General features: G+C 42.2%; 1 protein-coding gene across 1 annotated transcript in view; it reads left to right on the top strand.

The window, feature by feature from the left end:
- Nucleotides 1–20852, top strand: part of rnf123 (ring finger protein 123) — a 410214-nt gene that overhangs the window by 1666 nt on the left and 387696 nt on the right. The window contains exon 2 of the mRNA XM_072280728.1: nt 4883–4967. Within this exon, the coding sequence (XP_072136829.1) occupies nt 4883–4967 (85 nt within the window). The remainder of the gene's footprint in view (nt 1–4882; nt 4968–20852) is intronic.

Raw genomic sequence — 20852 nt, 5'->3', positions numbered from 1 at the left:
TGCAGAGGAGATTTACAAGGATGTTGCCTGGATTGGGGAGTATGCCTTATGAGAATAGGTTGAGTGAACTCAGCCTTTTCTCCTTGGAGCGATGGAGGATGAGAGGTGATCTGATAGAGGTGTACAAGATGATGAGGGGCATTGATTGTGTGGATAGTCAGAGGCTTTTCCCCAGGGCTGAAATGGCTAGCACGAGAGGGCATAGTTTTAAGGTGCTTGGAAGCAGGTACAGAGGAGATGTCAGGGGCAATTTTTTTACACAGAGAATGGTGAGTGTGTGGGATGGGCTGCTGACGGCGGTGGTGGAGGTGGAAATGATGGGGTCTTTTAACAGACTCCTGGATGGCTACATGGAACTTAGAAAATTAGAGGGCTATGGGTAAAGCCTAGGTAGTTCTAAGGTAAGGACGTGTTCGGCACAGCTTTGTGGGCCGAAGGGCCTGTATTGTGCTGTATGTTTTCTATGTTTCTATTTGTCCTTTAGTTCTTAATTCCCTCATGCCAGGAAAACGATGTGCACATTTACCCTACCTATGCCCTTTGTAGGACCACCTCTCTAAAAGTCCCAACCTACTCAACCTGCCTCCATAATTCAGTCCCACAGTCTTGTCAACATCCTTGTAAATCTCCTCCACACTCTTTCCATTTAATGGCACCTTTCCTATAAATAGGCATCCGTTAGTCTTGTGAGACCATGGAATTGCACCTTGGAAGGTTTCCAGGGTGCTGGCCTGGGCAAGGTTGTATGGAAGACCAGCAGTTGCCCATGCTGCAAGTCTCCCCTCTCCACGACACCAATGTTGTCCAAGGGAAGGGCATTAGGGCCGATACAGCTTGGCACCGGGCCACCTTTCCTATAAGAGTTACCAAAACAGAACACAATATTCCAAATGCAGTCTGACCAATGTCTTGTAGAACTGCAACATAACTTCCCAGCTTCTGTACTCGGTGTCCTTCACATCGTACCAAACCCATATTCATCACTCTCCGATGCCATTTTCAGGAATCCATGTACTTGTATTCCCAGGTCCGCCTGTTCTACACCATTTCTCAGGGGCCTACTATTCATTATAAATTAAACTCCATTTGCTATTTCTCAGCCCACTTACCAGCTGATCAAGATCCCTCTGTAATTCACTATAACCATAACACTACCTATTATCTGGAAACATACTAACCATGCTTTGTGCATTCTCACTCACAGGTCTATATCAAATATGAGATTAGTGTGCAAACTTAAAGCACACGGTATTGGGGGTAAGGTATTGGTGTGGGTGGAGAGTTGGTTAGCAGACAGGAAGCAAGGAGTGGGAATAAACGGGACCTTTTCAGAATGGCAGGCGGTGACTAGTGGGGTACTGCAAGGCTCAGTGCTGGGACCCCAGTTGTTTACAATATATATTAATGACTTGGATGAGGGAATTAAATGCAGCATCTCCAAGTTTGCGGATGACACGAAGCTGGGCGGCAGTGTTAGCTGTGAGGAGGATGCTAAGAGGATGCAGGGTGACTTGGATAGGTTGGGTGAGTGGGCAAATTCATGGCAGATGCAATTTAATGTGGATAAATGTGAAGTTATCCACTTTGGTGGCAAAAATAGGAAAACAGATTATTATCTGAATGGTGGCCGATTAGGAAAAGGGGAGGTGCAACGTGACCTGGGTGTCATTATACACCAGTCATTGAAAGCGGGCATGCAGGTACAGCAGGCGGTGAAAAAGGCGAATGGTATGCTGGCATTTATAGCGAGAGGATTCGAGTACAGGAGCAGGGAGGTACTACTGCAGTTGTACAAGGCCTTGGTGAGACCACACCTGGAGTATTGTGTGCAGTTTTGGTCCCCTAATCTGAGGAAAGACATCCTTGCCATAGAGGGAGTACAGAGAAGGTTCACCAGATTGATTCCTGGGATGGCAGGACTTTCATATGAAGAAAGAATGGATGAACTGGGCTTGTACTCGTTGGAATTTAGAAGATTGAGGGGGAATCTGATTGAAACTTATAAGATCCTAAAGGGATTGGACAGGCTAGATGCAGGAAGATTGTTCCCGATGTTGGGGAAGTCCAGAACGAGGGGTCACAGTTTGAGGATAGAGGGGAAGCCTTTTAGGACCGAGATTAGGAAAAACTTCTTCACACAGAGAGTGGTGAATCTGTGGAATTCTCTGCCACAGGAAACAGTTGAGGCCAGTTCATTGGCTATATTTAAGAGGGAGTTAGATATGGCCCTTGTGGCTACGGGGGTCAGGGGGTGTGGAGGGAAGGCTGGGGCAGTGTTCTGAGTTGGATGATCAGCCATGATCATAATAAATGGCGGTGCAGGCTCGAAGGGCCGAATGGCCTACTCCTGCACCTATTTTCTATGTTTCTATGTTTCTATCCCACATCTCATCCACATCAAATTCAAGCTTGTGTTGGGAAACATAGCAACACAGAATTAGTGCTTGCAATTGTTTTCAATAAAGGGAGTGGGGTCAAAATATTAGTTATTCAAGCAGAAGTGTGGACAGATTGGGAAGAGAGGTTTGTGGATTTGGTGCAAGGCTGAGTGCAACCTTTCACCCCATCACCCAAATATCGTGGCTAGGGTGAGTCACCTCCTGCACCCTAAAATCTTTTTATCAACACAATTCAAGAAAATGAGGAGAGCTCTCCCCACTTGTCCAGCTGAGTCCACGTTGCTAACCCTCAAACATGAGATTCTGCAGGTGCTGAGAAGCTTGAGTAACACACACAAGTGCTAGGGGAGCTCAATAAGTCAGGCAGCATCAACGAGGTCAATAAACAGCTGATGTATTAGGCTGAGCCCCTCATCAAGACCGGAAAAGAAGGGGGAAGAAGCCAGAATAAGAAGATGGGAGGGGAAGGAGTACAAGGTGGCAGGTGATAGGTGAGGGGGAAGGTGGGTGAGTTGAGAGAGGCATGACATGTTGAGCTGAGAGGTGATGGGTGGAAAAGGTTATGGGCTGAATAAGAAAGTATCTGATAGGAGAGGAGAGTGGATCATACGAGAAAGGGAAGGAGGAGGGGCACCGGAGGGAGGTAATAGGCAGGGGAGGAAAGGAGAACGATTGAGAGGGTAACCAGAATGTGGAATGGAAGAAGAGAAGAAGGGGGAGTAATTATCAGAAGTTAAAGAAATTGATGCTCATACCATCAGGATGGAGGCCACACAGATAGAAATCGAGATGTTGCTCTTTGAATTTGGCCTCATCATGGTAGTAGAGAAGCCTCGTGTTTGGCCTCATTGTACCAGATCTCAAGAAACTTGATACTGTTCAGGCAGAATTTTTGGCTTGATTGGCAACCCATCCAGCAACCCCCTCCCCACCATGAGTACACAATGGCTGCAGGGTATATCATTGCTGTTATTCTCCCAGGGCGATTTCAACACACTTCCCAAACCAGTCAGATGTACCATCAAGGGCATCAGAGGCATGGAACATCATCTCCTGGTTCGACTGCATGTTGCACGTAATTCTGATTTGGAAATTTATTTATTTAGTGAAACAGCAAGGAGTAGGCCTTTCTGGTCATTCAAGGCATGCTGCTCCAGCAACCCCCAACGAACCCTATTAACCGGAATGTAATTATGGGGCAATTTACAATGACCAGTTCACCTGCCCAATATGTCTTTTGGACTGGGAGGAAACCCGAGAATCCAGAGAATACCCATGCATTCCATGAGGAGGATGTACAGAGACTCCTCACAGAATGGCGCCGGAATTGAACTCTCAACTCCAGCACGCCCTGAGCTGTAATAGCATCGCACTAACCGCTCTGCTACCGTGGCGCCCAAATATAGAAATATAATGCTCATCCTTCACTGTCAGGTCTCATTCTGGAACTCTTCCAACACTATGGGAGTATCTCATAGGTTCAAGGTGTTGGCTCACCATCACTTTTTCAAGTATAGATTGGGATGTTTAGTAAATTCTGGATTTGATAGTGACTCCTACATTCTCAGAAGATGGATAAATGAGAAAAGAGAACCATTAGCTGGACGTATGGATGGTTGTAGAGAGATGAGCGTCAGCTCTCCCACTTTGTTACATGTGCTGAGGCTATCCTGCACTGCACTGCTGCAAAAATGAGAGCTGGCAATGTGCTGGTGTTCACATGAGCCCCTTTGTTGGTTGGGGCCAACCATGGATATTGTGTGTCCATAGAGGGGAGGTTAGTTTCCAGTGCTGTATCCACAACTCTCTGCAGTTTCTTGCGGTCACATGTAGAGCAGTTGCCATAGCATGCCATTGTGCTTTCTATAGTGCATCATAAAAATTGATTAGGGTTGACAGCCTCCTGGAGAATTAGAGGCATTGGTGAAACTTGCTTTCTGTGGCTAGATTTATTGCTTTGTTCTTGGGTGAAATCATTACATATTGTGTTCCTGAGTCTCATGGGCTAATGGGAAAACACTTTAATTTGCAAACTGTTCCTATTTTATCTAACCTTGAGGGATATTGAAGATGATGGTATATTGGCATCGATGTCCCTCGTGCCAGAGAATGATCAAGAACTTAATTCTGATCATTGTCAATGAATGAAGTTAAAAAGCGTACATCAGAACGAGCAGCTTACCTTAGTCTGTCTATAATTAAATAGCTCTTAAGGATTTGGGTACGTAATGAGTTATTGGTTAGTACTCAGCATTTATCATACTATCCACTTCTGATTGGGAACAATAAAGTAGATACATCGAAAATATTACATTTAGGGAATTGAGAATGAGAGGTTGAAATGACAAGAAGCTGATTTAGAATGGAATGGAAAAGTACTTTTTTATACAAAAAGTGCATTTAAGTAACACAACAGAAATGAATATTATTAGGTATCATAATTCAAGAGAATGTATCTGATTTAATAATTTTATTTTTGGCAGGATTTGTGAATGACAGATTCCTCAGCAACTACCTCCACCACGTATTCCCTTCCTCTGAGAATACTCAGTTGTCTGCTACATCCAGGTACACAATGTTTGATAAAGTGCTTCTGCACACTGTTTCAATAGACTTGGCTACTGAGGTGTGTAGATGTGTGATGTCCAATTTCTGGCTGCACTTTCCAGTTTCTGACTATTGAAGGTGGCCTAAAGATTCCTGTTAGCTCGCAAACTTGTGCTTTGTTGGATGGCTAATTCTGTTGAGACTCTCCAATATTGACCCTGTACATCAGTGTTTCCCAACCTGTTTTAGCCTAACACCCCCCCGCCAAAGTGCTTTCATACTTGCCAATGCCCCTCTTAAGCACAATGTACTTTCTGACACCCCCCATACTGTAAAAACATGTCTACCATATGCTAACATGAGAAAAATGATTCTGCTTTAAATTTTTATTTGTCTCTAAACCTAGCTTACGCAGTACCTGTGTGCTCTGCAACAGCTTCGATATCAATGTGATCCTTGAGCTTGTTGGTCTTTAGCAAGAGTTGGTTCAAGTTGTGATAGCAAAAACCTTAAGTCCCCATGCGTAACAATGTTCAAGCTGTTTCAGTTCTTTGTGAGTATGTGGTTCACTGCACTGAGTCTCTCTCAACAAGGTAGGAGGATGGAAATACAATGAAGAGCAGTTTGGCTCTTCTCCAAAGACCAGGAAACTTTGTATGACCGTGTAGCTACATACCACAAAAGCCGACAGTTTTGAAAAGCATCTTTGCTTCATCATCATTCTGAATTTTGATAATTTCTTCTTGCAAGCTCTCTTCTTGTTCTTTCACCTTGCAAAGGGATGGGTTAATTAACCAGTCTGGAATTTCCAGATCATTTCAATCCTTGAATTGATTCTGAAAATCGTTCTTCAGTGACTGCAACTTTTGCGAATCACTGTCTGTGAAAGTGAGCGCCATACTTTTCATGCAGCGAAACTGAGAACATTATTATCCCAATGTTTTGCTTGTATATTTCCAATTTTCTGATTGAAAGTAGATCCTGCACTTTTTCCCTGGATTAAATAGAAATTTTCACCCTGTAGTTTCATATTTAGAATGTTCATTTTGTCATACAGATCAGCTAGGCAAGGCCACATCGCCATGTAGAAGTTCAATCTTGTTTTCCAAACTCTTGTCAACTTTGAGCAAAAATTCAACCACAATGTCATAAAGATCAAAGAAACATTTTAAGCAGCAGCCTTTTGACAGCCAACGCACTTTAATGTGAAGAAGCAAGCATGCAATCTCTTCATCATTATCTTGGCATAACTGAGGAAATATTCTGCTATTTAATGGATGAGCTTTAATTTTGTTGATAGCAGATATTACAAAAATCATGCTTGAAAAATGTTGCTGGCTGAGGTTTTTGGCTGCGAGATGTTAACAATGAATTACACAACGGATTGCAAACAGACTTTTCATAAGTGGCACTAAACCGGCATGGCAACTTGTCATATATGGTGCTTCATCTGTTGCACAGGAAATCATGTTCCTAATTGGAATACTTTTATCATCAGTATTCATTTTGAGATTGTCGTAGATGGATTCACTGTTGATATTTGTTTTAAACTTTTTAACAAAAGAAAATCTCTTCATAAGCTTTTCCATTTTTGATTAACTGTACACATGCCATTAGCAATGCCTGTCTCGCACAGTTGACTCATCCAGTTGTATCCCAAATTCTGCTTTTTGTATCTCTGTGCATAGTTGATATTCAATATCTTTACTCATTTCGTCAATATGACGAGCTACAGAGTTATTACTCAGAGGAATTGATTTTAAAATACTGGTATCTACTATGAGGACACTGGTGAGCACTTCTGATACAGCAGGCGTTATTAATCTTTCGCCAGTTGTATGAGGTTTTCCACACTTTGGAAATGTGATAAAGAGCAGTGAGACTACTATCAACAAATGAGAAAATCTGCAGATGCTGGAAATCCAAGCAACACACACAAAATGCTGGAGGAACTCAGCAGGCCAGACAGCATCTATGGAAAAGAGTACAGTCGACGTTTCGGGCTGAGACCCTTCAGCAGGACTGGAGTAAAAAAGATGAGTAGATTTAAAAGGTGGGTAGAGGGGAGAGAGAAACACAAGGTGATAGGTGAAACCGGAGGGGGAGGGCTGAAGTAAAGAGCTAGGAAGTGGATTGGTGAAAGAGATACAGAGCTGGAGAAGGGGGAATCTAATAAGAGAGGACAGAAGGCCATGGAAGAAAGAAAAGGGGGGAGGAACGAGCACCAGTGGGAGGCAATGGGCAGGCAAGGAGTTAAAGTGAGAGAGAAAAGGGGGAATGGGGAGTGGTGTAGGGGGTGGGGTACAGGGCATTACTGGAAGTTTGAGAAATTGATGTTCATTTCAACATCTGAAGGCTATCCAGACAGAATATAAGGTGTTGTTCCTCCAACTTGATTGTGGCCTCATCGTGACAGTATAGGAAGCCATGGATGGACAAATCAGAATGGGAATAGGAAGTGGAATTGAAATGGCCGGCCATTGGGAGATCCTGCTTCTACTGGCGGACAGAGTATAGATGCTCGGCTGAGCAGTCTCCCAGTCTATGTCGGGTCTCACCGATACACAAGAGGCCACACCAGGAGCACCAGACACACTATATGATTCCGACAGACTCGCAAGTGAATCACCTCACCTGGAAGGACTGTTTCGGGCCCAAGTGGTAGTGAGAGAGAAGGTGTAGGGGCAGGTGTAGCACTTGTTCCACTTGCAGGGATAAGTTCCAGGAGGGAGATCAGTGGAGAGGGATGAATGAACAAGGGAATAGTGTAGGGAGTGATCCCTGCAGGAAGTGGGGGTGGGGGGGAGGGAAAGATGAGCTTGGTGGTGGGATCCTGTAGGGGATGTTGGAAGTTGCAGAGAATTATGTGCTGGATCTATCAAGGCCAATTTAGCTTTCTTGGCAAACGAATCGAATGTGTAACACTTTTCAAATGTTTCTTTCATCTACTGGAACTGAGTATTACCATAAGTAGCCTTTTGAGGGTGTCTTATGGAAGTGTTCTGCAATCTTGGTGGTTTCATGTCTTTATTTAATGGTACAGTATTACAAGTAAGGCACATAGGGTGTCACTTATCTGACGGGAACAGAATAAAACCGTACTCCATGTATGTAACATAGTATTGACACATTTTCTGTAGCTTCTGTTTCTCAACAGGATTAGAATTCAAAGCTCCACCGCCTTCAGACTCTGAGATCGAGGTTTACCCATCATTAATGGGGTTAAATTAAAATTAAAAATTAACACAAACTGGGAGTACCTGTCGGATGTTGACAATGGCAGCGAGTTGGCACAGTTGGTTGGGTCTCATGCCTCGAGTTAGCGTGCTGCTTACTGCCCCCTCCCCCCAAGAATCTTGAACCCCCCCCCCACCTTCTATTTCCCCTGGTGCCCCCTTAGGACACACAACCGCCCCTGTTGGGAATCACTGCTGTACATTATTTTGGGGATCAAGTGCGTGATCAGTTTTGGAGTTTAGTTTGTATTTAGATGCACTCCATTGTGCACTATGTTCACCTAGTTTCATGTAGGTAGATAGAGATTTCATTGATCCCAAAAGAAATTAGTGTCTTAGTTGATGTGAGACATCGACTAATGCTTCTGTACTTTATTTCATAGAAACTCAATGAAATGGTATTATAGCAAAACAATTCAAATTCCCTGTCTAGACTAGCTGTAGTGGTACCTGCAAAAGGACTCTGGTATTTGTTTAAAACAGCCTCAAATGGTGGCAGAATTGAACTCAAGTAGTAAAATTTAAAAGACCAAATGGCTTGTTGTGACTGAGCTGGAGAGCACCCTGTGTGTGAACAACAGATTTGAAGAGGACAAGATTAGGACTGTTTGAACTTGCAGGTGGTAGCTGTTGGTTAGATTTGCCCATTACACTTGGGCATGAGCTCAAAGGCTGTTCATACCTTTGAGTCATTTCTAGGGGGTACTGTGAATGTATAGTTCAGCATATTAAAGAATCCTTTAAACAATATGAACATTTGTTCTGAATGTAACATGTAGTATATCTATGCTCTATGGATGTTAAGCTAACATTCTCTGATCTATGTCTGTTTCTCAGTATTCAGATTTTAGTCTATATGATAGAAGAACATAAGGTGTCAGGATGTATGTATAAGGAAGCTAATGTATCCTGTGAACACCTTACAGAGTGTGTAAACTGCTTGACTTTTCTGTGTGCCTGCCTCAGACTTTGTGAGTCTGCATTCACTAATAATAGCTTGACAGTGCAACTGGATGATCCAGCTCACATTACAAAGCCCTGACGGTGCAGTTCTTTTCCAGTGAGATTCCAGTCAATCCCTTAGCTTGATCTATCTGTGCTTTTCAGGTTGACATTTATTAAAGTTTAAAGTACAAACCTAGATGGTAATTTTGTTTAAAAAGATGAACTTATTATACCCTTTTTATTATGTGTTCGTAGTGGTAACTAAGGCAACTCCTGCAGAATGTTGGATGCAATATCTTCCTCACATTTTAACTCTTTCTATAACCCTGTGTTCCCTTTATTTCAATTTCATTCTAATTTTTTCTTGTTAGCATCCCTAATTCACTTGGACCTGCATACTACTCAATTACCTGCAATCTAGGAACAAAGCTTTGGAATTCCTTTTCTAAGAATCTTACCTTTGTATCCTTCTGTTATTTATGGCCAACCATTTTTTTTCCCAAACCCTTGGTCAACTGTTCAAAAATCTTCTCTTGTGACTCTCATATTTTGCCTGAAGTTCCTGGGGGTACCCTGGGATGATATGCTATGTAGTTGGGTCAGGCATTGTGGGCTGAAGGGCTTGTTCCTGTCTTGTACTTTCTGTTTTTTCCTATTAAAGACAATTTATAAATGTGAGTGTTACTTTCCATATTTCTGTAAGGCTTAGGAGTGCCCGATGAGATCAGAAATCCCAGAGTGGAAATGCACAATGTGGTTGGGTAGGTAGTAGCTTCTGGATGTAAGACTGAGAAGTTGAAGGGTGAATTCCATTTGGGTGGAGGTGGAAGTTAGATTGGGTTGAGGAGGTTGGATGTGGCTTCAAGCATAGAAGGTGTAGGAAACTGGGTGATTTCAGGAAACAAAAGTAAAATTGTTACTTGAAACAAAAAAATAAGCTGATGTACTGCACAGGTCAGACAGCATCTATGGAGGCAGAGGAACGGTTGATGCTTCTGCATTGGGACCCAGAGTGTAGTGGAGCGATCACCAGTATAAAGAAATGAGAGGAAGGGGTGAGGTGAGATGGGAGTTGTCGGTTGATAGTTAGGACCAGTTGAAGTGGCAAATGATGGACAGATGGAGCCAGGGGACTGACTGGTGGATACAGACTTTGAGAGAGAAAATGGAGCAGATGGGGTCAGGTAGGGGTGGAGGAGAGGTAGAGAGAAGGTGGGAAAAGATGTGGAGACAAGAGGCTGCTGAGTTTGGAACCTGGTAAGGAAGGAATATAATAACTGGATCCAGACAAGGGAGGGATAATGGGCAGATGGAGTCAGTTGGAGGAGAGGAACAGAATTGAACTGGCTGATGGAGACCTTGTGGAGGATTTGGAAAAAGTGGAGTGGGGGAGGTGAAAGAACCCGGGTGGATCAGAGCGAGAGAACTAGGAACATAGAGAATCTGATTACCTGAAATTGGAGAAATCAATGTTCTTCCCATTGGGTTATAGACTCCCAGGTGGAAATAAGCTGCTGCTCCTGTAGTGCATCTGGTGTTTCTGTGGCAGTGGAGATAGCTGAGGACTGATAGGTCAGAGTTGAAGTGGGAAAGGGAGTTGAAATGACATGCAACTTGGAGTTCAAGATGACCTTTGCAGCCAATGTACATGTGTTCGTCATAAGTGTAAGCTACACTTGGTCTTGCTGATGTAGAGGAGGCCACATCAAGAGCACTGAATATTCTAGGCAGGCTAGGAGGAGGGGCATGTGAATCTCTGCCTTACCTAAAAGAATTTATTAACTCCCTGGATAGTGGGGGAGGAGGAGGAGGGGACCATAAGATAAAAGAGCAAAGTTAGGCCATTCAGCCCATCAAGTCTGCTCCGCCATTCCTTCTCGGCTGACTTTATCCTTCTCAACCCCATTCACTAGCCTTCTCTTGCTAACCTTTGATTCCCTGATTAATCAAGAACCTATCAACCTCTACTCTAAATATATCCAATGACTTGCCTCCACAGCTGTCTGTGGCAATGAATTCCACAGATTCACCACCCTCTGACTAAAGAAATTCCTCCTCTTCTCTGTTCTAAATGGGCGCCCCTCTATTTTGACTGTAGGAAACATCCTTTCTGCATCCACTCTATCTAGGTCTTTCAGTCTTTGATATATTTCAATGAGATCCCCCCCCTCGTTCTTCTAAACCCCAGCAAATACAGGCCCAAAGCTAACAAACGTTGCTGATATGTTAATCCTTTCATTCCCAGAATTATTCTTGTGAATCTCCTGTGGATCCTCTCCAATGCCAGTATATCTTTTCTTAGATAAGGGGCCCAGAACTGCTCACAATACTACCAAGTACACTCTGACCAATGCCGTATAAAGCCTCTGCATTACATCCTTACTTTTATATTTTAGTCCCCTCAAAATGAATGCTAACATTGCATTTCCCATCCTTTCCACCCACTTGCCCTGCAAGTTTACCTTTAGGGCAGGGATTTCCAACCTTTTTTATGCCATGGACCAATACCATTAAGCAAGGGGTCTATGGACCCCAGGCTGGGAACCCCTGCACAAGGACTCCCAAGTCCCCTTTGCGCCTCAGATTTTTGAATTTTCTCCTTGTTTATTCTTTCTACCAAAGTGCAAGATCATACACTTCCCTACACAATCTGCTCTATCTTCCCTACACATCTTTGCCCATTCTCCTAATCTGTCTGTCCTTCTGCAGACTCCATGCTTCCTCAATAATACCTGCCCCTCTGCCTATTTTCGTATCATCCGCAAGCTTGGCCGCAAAGCCATCAATTCTATCATCTAAATCATTGACATATAATGTAAAAAGAATTGGTTCCAACACTGGCCCTTGCGGAACACTACTAGTCGCTGGCAGCCAACCAGAAAAGATCTCTTTTTTTTTCCCACTCTGCCTCCTACCAGACTGACAATCTTTTATCCATGCTAGTATCTTTCTTGTAATACCATGGGCTTGTATCTTGTTAAGCAGCGTCACGTTTTGCACCATGTCAAAGGCCTCCTGAAAATCAAGTAAACAATATCCACTGACTCTCCTTTGTCTATCCTGTCTGTTATTTTCACAAAGAATTTCAACAGGTTTGTCAGGCAAGATTTTTCTTGAAGGATACCATGCTGACTTCGGCCTACTGTATTATTTGTTTCCAGTACCCCAAAACCTTATCCTTAATAATGGACTCCAAGTTCTTCTCAACCACTGAAGTCAGACTATAATTTCCTTTCTTCAGCCTCCCTCCATGCTTAAAGATTGGGGTAACATTTGCAATTTTCCAGTCCTCTGGAACCATTCCAGAATCTAGTGATTCTTGAAGCACCATTACCAATGCCTCAACAATCCAGCTATCTCTTTCAGAAACCTGTGGTGTAGCCCATCTGGTTCAGTCCTTTCAGGTTCCTAAGCACCTTCTCCTAAGTAATAGCAGCTGCATTCACTTCTGGCACCTGACACTCCTGAATTTCTGGCATACTGCTAGTGTCTTCCACAGCGAAGTCTGATGCAAGATACTTATTAAGTTCGTATGTCATTATTTTGTTTTCCATTACTACCTCTCCAGCATCACTTTACAGTGATCTGATATCCACTCTTGCCTCTTCTTAACTTCATATATCTGGGGAAAAAAAACTTGTAAAAAAAAACTCGGTGTCATAGAAGAGCCATGGAAAAGTATGGCACAGAAATAGGCCCTTTGGCCCATGTTGGCCATACAGAACCATTCCAACTACCTATTCCAATTGACCTGCACCGGGTTCGTAGTATCTTTAGAACTAGAACAGTATAACACAGTGTTGTGGTGAACCAGCAAAAAAGCGAATCAAAAACACCCAAACTCTAATCCCTCCTACCTACACTATGTCCATATCCACCTTACATCCATGTGCCTATCTAAGCATCTCTTAAAAGCCTCTAATGTAATAATATCTTTGATATAACTGGCTAGTTTACTTTAACACTTCACCTTTTCCCTCCTTAGGTTTTTTTTCAGTTGTCTTTTTTAAAAGCTTCCCAGTCCTCTTACTTCCCACTAATTTTAGCTCTGTTATATGCCCGTTCTTTGCTTTTATGCTGTCTTTGACTTTCCTTGTCAGCCATGGTTGCTTCAGCTTCCCATTAGAATACTAATTCTTTGGGATGTGTCTATTCTGTGCCTTCTGAATGCTCCCAGAATCTCCAGCCGTTGGTGTTCTGCTGTCGTCCCTGCTAGTGTCTCCTTCCAGTCAACTTTAGTACGCTTCTCTCTCATGCCCTTGTAATTTCCCTTACTTCACTGATTTACTGACAAATCTGACTTCAGCTTCTCCCTCTAAAACTGCAGAGCGAATTCTATCATATTATGATCCCTGACTCCTAAAGCTTCTTTTACCTTAAGCTTTCTAATCAAATCTGTTTCATACAATCCCCATTCGAGAATTGTCTTTTCCCTAGTGGGCTCAAATAGAAGCTGCTCTAAAAAGTCATTTTGCAGGCATTCTACAAATTCCCTCTCTTGGGATGCAGCACCAACATGATTTTCCCAATCTATCTGCATATTGAAATCTCCCATGGCTATCGGAATTTTGTCCTTTTTACATGCCTTTTCTATTTCCCATTGTAATTTGCACCCCACATCTTGACTGTTGTTTGGATCCTTAACTTCATCATTGGGAGACCACAGTAAGTGCTGATCGGATATAACATCTCTTCCTTGCTGACAAAAACACTGGCCCACCTCAAGAATGCTTGTTAACCCACTGCTGTCTCTACACCCACAACTGTGTGGTTAGGCAGAACTCAAATGCCATCTATAAATTTGCCCATGACACAACTATTGTTGGCAAAATTTCAGGTGGTGATGAAGAGATATACAGGAGTGAGATAGATCAGCTGGTTGATGTCAAAAGAACAACCTTGCGCTCAACGTCAGTAAGACCAGGGAATTGTTTGTGAACTTCAGGAAGGGGAAGTCAAGGGAATGCACATCAGTCCTCATCCAGGGTTCAACAGTGGAAAGGGAGAGTGGTTTCAAGTTCCTGGGTGTCAACATCTCTGAAGATCTAACCTGGCCCCAACATAATGACACAGTTACAAAGAAGGCACAACAGTGGCTATATTTCATTAGGAGTTTGAGGAAACTTGGTATGTCACCAAAGACTCTCGCAAATTTATACAGATGTACATTGGAAAGCATTCTAATTGGTTGCTTGACTGATTGGTATGGAGAGGGCACTGTGCAGGATTGCAAAAAGCTGCAGAAAGTTTCAAATTCAGCCAGCTCCATCATGGGGACTAGCCATCTCAGCATTGAGGACACATTCAAAAGGAGATGTCTTAAAAAGGCAGCATCTGCCAATGAAAACCCTCATCATACCCTCTTGTCATTGCTGCCATCAAGAAGGAGGTACAAGACCCTGAAAAGAGACACTCAACAGTTTTAGGAGTGGCTTCTCTCCCCCCCCCCCCCCACAATCCGTCATCAGATCTCTGAATGAACAATGAATCTATGTACACTACATCACCATTTTTTTTTGCTCTTTCTGCACTATTAATGTATAGATGTTATAAATTATATATTTTTTATTGTTATGCATTGTAAAGTACTGCTGCCACAAAACAATATATTTCACAACATATGCCAGTGATATTAAACTTGATTCTGACCTATATATAACTCCCATCAGGGTCTTTCACACTCTCAATCTTTCACTGTGCTACAAGGTCATCTACCTCATTCTGTATACAGTGTGTATTTAAATATAACACCCTCAGTCCTGTTTTTGTCACTCTTTTCGATTTTGCCCCCACCATGACTACAATTTTACCCTGTCATCTGTCTGTCCTTCCTCACAGTCTCACCACACACTGCATGTACATGTATAACAACTGCCCCATCCTCAGCCCTATCGTTCCAGTTCCCATCCCTCTGCCGATACATTGCTGGATTACTTTTCCAATCAGCTTCAATGCGGTATTGATATTCTTGTGTAGTAAAATAAAAACATATTGAAAAAAATTCAGCAGGTCAGTCTGTGGCTATAGGAAGAAGCAAAGTTGTTGTTTCAGGTTGAAGACCATTTTTCACTAATGTGTGTTAGGAGCAGGCCTACAATAGATTAATTTAAAGAGCGAATTCTGCTTTGAGACAGAATTTAAATTCACACTGCACCACTTGAGTTCATCTTAAAAATCTCAAGGTTCTATTGAAACTTTTTAATTAATGCAATATTCAGCATTTAGCTGAAGTCGGCCAGCGCTGACAACGCAAGCTCTCAGAGGGAAGTATCTATCTCATTCTTCCTTTCTCTTGATTGCATAAGTGAAAGAGACATCCATCCCAGCTATCTTCCATACTAGGAAAGCATTGTGCTGACATTTACATACAAAACAGGAGGAACAAGTGTAAAATCCTTGTACTTTTCTGCAATCAGAAGTTTGGTGAATGGTGAAAATTTGGAATTATACTGATGAAAGCAGAACAGTAGTCAACTATAAAAGAGAAAGTGGTAAGCAATTTTGAAAGAAAAGGCTAATATATCTCAGTGCATAATCTGATATTTAAACACTAATTTATGTTACCCCAATTTAGCTTTAATTAGTGGGATCAGAACTGATTGAAATAATAAAACATTAGAATAGCTAGAAATAGGAAATATTGTTAAGTGAGTGTATGATAAAATACATACCCATTACAATGATTTGCAGGGAGGTGTAAGAATAAGTCTTGTGTCTCCTGCGGTTGCAGGGTAAGTATCAGGAGATTTGGAGAGGTGAGAGGACCAGGAGTCACAGAAAAAGTGGTTCTTGTGTTAAGATGGAAAGGGATGGGAGGAGACGATGTGACTGCTGGTGGGATCCATTTGCTGTTGCTTAAAATGATGGAGAATGACTTGCCAGATGAGAAGGCTGATGGGGTGAAAGCTAAGGATTAAGATAACTTTTCTGTTGGCAAGGTGGTAGTTGGGGTGAGAGCAGACATATGCAAAATGGAAGAGAGATGAGAGGTGTCTATCAAGGGTAAACTTTATTCATCATTTACATGTGTTAAGAAATTGCATTCAACACTTAATTATGAAGAATTATATAAAGAATAAAGTGAGGGTTTAAAATACGAATATGGAATAAAATGTGTGTATATGCATAAATACCAGCATGTTTTTACAATGTAAACAGCTTGGGACATCAGAGTTCGGTGTTCAATTCTGGCGTTCTCTGTAGGAAAGTTTATACGTTCTTCCTGTGTGCGTGTGGATTTCCTTCGGGTGCTCCAGTTTCCTCCCACAGTGCAAAGAGGTACGGATTAAGTAGGTTAATTGGTCGTAGAGCCATAGAACACTACAGCACAGAAACAGGTCCTACAGCCCATCTAGTCTGTGCTGAACCATTAATTTGCCTAGTCCCATTGACCTACACCTGGGCCATAGCCTTCCATATCACCCTCATCCATGTACCTATACAAATTTTTCTTAGGTATTGAAATTGAACCCTCATTTGCTACTAATGCTGGCAGCTCGTTCCACACTCTAAGTGGAAAAAGTTCCCCTTCAGGTTCCTGTTAAAATTTCACCTTTCCCCCTTAACCCATGACCTCTAATTGTAGTCTCACCCAACCTCAGTGGAAAAAGCCTGCTTGCATTTACCCTATCTCTGCCCCTCATAATTTTATATACCTCTATCAAATCTCCCCTCAATCTTCTATGTTCTAAGGAATAAAGTCCGAACCTATTCAATCCTTCCTTAAAACTCAAGTCCTGGCAACATCTTTGTACATTTTCTCTGCGTATTTTCAATCTTATTTACATTTTTCCTGTAGGTAGATGGCCAAAACTGCACTCAATATTCCAGGTTAGGCCTTATCAACATCTTACACACTTCAACATAACATCCCAACTCCTGTACTTAATACATTGATTTATGAAGGCCAATGTGCCAGAAACTTCTTTTACAACCATATCTACCTGTGATATCTCTTTCAAGGAATGATGGATCTGTATTCCCAGATTCCTTTGTTCTACCACACTCCTCAGTACCCTAACACTCACCCCGTAAGACTTACTCTGCTTGATTCTCCCAAAGTGCATCACCTCACATGTCTGCATTAAATTCCATCTGCCATTTTTCAACCCATTTTTCCAGCTGGTCCAAATCCCACTACAAGCTTTCACAGTCTTCCTTGATGTATACTAATCCCCCAATCTTGGTGTCATCCACAAATTTGCTAATCCAGTTTACCACATTATCATCCAGATCATTTATATAGATGGCAAACAGCAATGCACCCAGCATCAATCTCTGCGGCACAGTTGTACTTACAGACTTCCAGTCAGGGAGGCAACCATCTACAATAACTCTCTGGTTTCTCCTGCAAAGCCAATGTCTAATCCAATTTATTATTGAATCTTGAATGCCAAGTGACTGGACGTTCTTGACCAACCTCCCACGTGGGATCTTGTCAAAGGCTTTGCTAAGTTCCTTGTAGACAACATCTACTGCCTTGCCTTCATCACTTTCCTGGTAACCTTTTCAAAAAACTCTTATGAGATTACTTAGACATGACCTACCATGCACAAAGCCATGCTGACTATCCCTGATCAGTCCCTGTCTATCCAAATACTCATATATCCAGTCCCTTCGAACACCTTTCAATAACTTCCCCCTGCTGATGTCAGGCTCACTAGCCAATGTTTTCCTGGTTTATTCTGAGAGCCTTTCTTAAGCAACAGAACAGCATTAGCTATCCTGCAATCCTCTGGCACCTCACCTGTGGCTAAGGATTTTTAAATATCTCTGCTAGAGCCCTGCAATTTATGCACAAGCCTCCCACAGGCTCCAAGTGAACACCTTGTCAGGCTCTGGGAGTTTATCCACTCTAATTTTCCTCAAGACAGCAAACACCACCTCCTCTGTAATCTGTATAGGGTCCATGACCTCACTGCTGTATTGCCTCACATTTATAGACTGTGTGTCCATCTCTCGAGTAAATACAGATGCAAAAAATCCATCTAAGATCTCCCCATCTCTTTTAGCTCCATGCATAAATTACCACTCTGATCTTCCAGAGGACCAGTTTTGTCCCTTGCTATCGTTTTGCTCTTGATATGTCTCTGGAAGCCCATAGTATTCTTCTTCACCTTGTCTGTTAGAGCAACCTCATGTCTTTTAGCCCTCCTGATTTCTTTCTCAAGTGTTCTATTGCATTTCTTATAACCACCAAGTACCTCATTTGTTTCTACCTACCTATGCCTGCTATGCACCTCCTTATTTTTCTTAACCAGGGTTCAATATCTCTTGAAAATCAAGGTTCCATAAAACTCCTTACTCAAAATTTCACTCTTGAAGGCCTCGCATGTATATAGCAAGAATATCTTTGCCAGGAAACAACCTCTCCCCATCCACACTTGCCAGATCTTCTGATACCATCAAAGTTGGTATTACTCCAGTTTAGAATCTCAACCCAAGGAGCAGACCTATCCTTTCATAGTTACCTTATGATTGCTAGATATAAAGTGTTCCCCTATACAATATCATACTCTGTCTATTTGGGACTTCTACGTACTGATTAATGAAACTTTCCTGAACACATTTTACAAACTCTTTCCCATCAGCCTTTTTACATTATTGTAGTTCCAATCAATAAGTGGAAAGTTAAAATCACCTACTATGACAAGCTTATGTTTCTTGCAACAGTCTGCGATTCTCTCTAAGTTTGCTTCTCTAAATCCCAAGGACTGTTGGGAGGCCTATAGTATAATCCTGTTGATGTGGTCATACCTTTCTTATTCCTCAGTTCTAACCATAAAGCCTCAATAGACGAGCTCTCCAGTCTGTCCTGATTGAGCACTGTCATGACATTTTCCCTGTCATCCTCTCCCCCTCTAGTATGTCTAAAACAATGGTATACTAGAGCATTGAGCTGCTAGTCTTGCCCCTCCTGCAACAAAGACTCTCTAATGGCTACAAAGTCATAATTCCACGTACTCTTCCATGCCCTAAGCTCATCCACCTTTCCTATAATATTCCTTGCATTGAAATATACACAGCTCAGAATATTAATCCCATCATGCTCAACATTTTGATTCCCGACCTACTGTGTAGCCTTACAATCATCTTTCTCCACAACCACTCCACTATTTGTTTTTGCACTCTGATTCCCATCCTCCTACAACTCTAGTAAATTGGTCACTGTAAATTGTCCTGTGATCAGGCTAGGGTTAAAACAGTGCGTTACTTAATGTGTTGGAAGGGCCTGTTCCATGTTGTATCAGTAAATAAAAATAAATAAAATAAATTATAAAATGTGATTAGAAGTGTTTATAGTGTAGTGATATGGATAATACAGGGTGGTGGCGGAGGGGCTAAAATGAATGACTGATCAGATTAACTGCATGGTGGAAGCACTATAGTGCTTTCCTGAAGGGAGCTTATGGTAAAAGCAGCTTCCGGGTTGGGTATTATCCGCAATCAGCCACAGTAGGAGGAAAGCTATGTTTCCTGAAAAGGAGGACATTTTAGCTGCCCTGGAATAGAAGGCCTCATTTTGAGTTTAGATATGGTGGAGATGGAGAAACAGAGAGAGAGTTGACAGGATGGGAGATTTAGAGTAAATGTTAGTGAATCATTTGTCTTCTGAGATGGAGTAAGAGATACAGAAAAGGGAAAAAAGTATCAGAAACGGTCTAAGTGAATTAGAGCGCTGAGTGGAAGTTTGAATGAAGGTGATGAAATTGAGTTCTGTGTGAATTAAGGAGGCTGCACCAATGCAGTAGTTGATATTGTGGGATAGTGCCAATGTTGGTTTGGAATGAGGATTTTCCCACATAGCCAACGAAATGATGAGAGTAGTTATGGCCTACTCCCATTCTTTCTCTCCCTCAATGTTTTAACCTAGCACCTACTAGCTGTTGTCTCCCAGCTTCAACCCTCACTGCTACCTGATTCCATCTGCCCATCATTTTCCTAATCACCTACTTCTATGCATGACCCACCAGCTCCTCCTTCACTTCCTTCCCTTTCTCCCATGTTTTTAAGTTGCACACAAAGCAGAAGAATGATGGAACAGTAGTTGGGTCCTGGAAGGTCAGATTTGAAGGCATATGGTGGTCTTGAGGGTAATGAAACTAAAGACGGGCATTAGCAACAAGCCATCTGTTGGAGGAACTCAATAGATTGAGCAACATGTATTGTTGAGACAGAGTCGTCTATGTTTTGGGTCAAAATCCTTTTTAGGACCTCTAGGACATTGTTTCCAAGTTCCTGAAAAATAGCCAGGCCTGTTGTTAGCTGGAATGCACTAGAGGTTGTCCAATAAGAGCAGCAAAGCAGAAAGGACGGATGGGCATTTTTCCCCCAAAAGATTTGTGCTCACACAATGCAGGACAGAAAATTATTGGAGGACAATGATGATGTCAGGGCAGCAACATGCATCCTTTTGCACCAGGTTTAATTCATCATTGTTGATGGCTCTAATCATTTTTAACGATTCAGTCAGTTTGCAGTAGTGAAATACATTTTAGTTGTGACATTTTAATGCTTTGTTGTCTTTGAACAATATATAGTTCCCTCCTACTCTCACACATGTGGAGCAATTGAAACAAACAGCGTAAGTAAAGGTTGTATAGAAACATGGAGGAAAAAAGAACGCCCCTTAAGAGAAATTAAGGGAGGAAGTATCCAGAGAATAATCAACAGCATGGACTACTTGGCTAAATGTCTTTTTAAAAGATTATATTTTGCAAAGTAG

The sequence above is a fragment of the Mobula birostris genome, chromosome 16 (assembly GCF_030028105.1).
Source record: "Mobula birostris isolate sMobBir1 chromosome 16, sMobBir1.hap1, whole genome shotgun sequence".
In the NCBI taxonomy this organism is placed as follows: Eukaryota; Metazoa; Chordata; class Chondrichthyes; order Myliobatiformes; family Myliobatidae; genus Mobula; species Mobula birostris.
The sequence above is the reverse complement of the archived record's forward strand: the minus strand, read 5'-3'. Positions and strand labels throughout refer to the sequence as shown.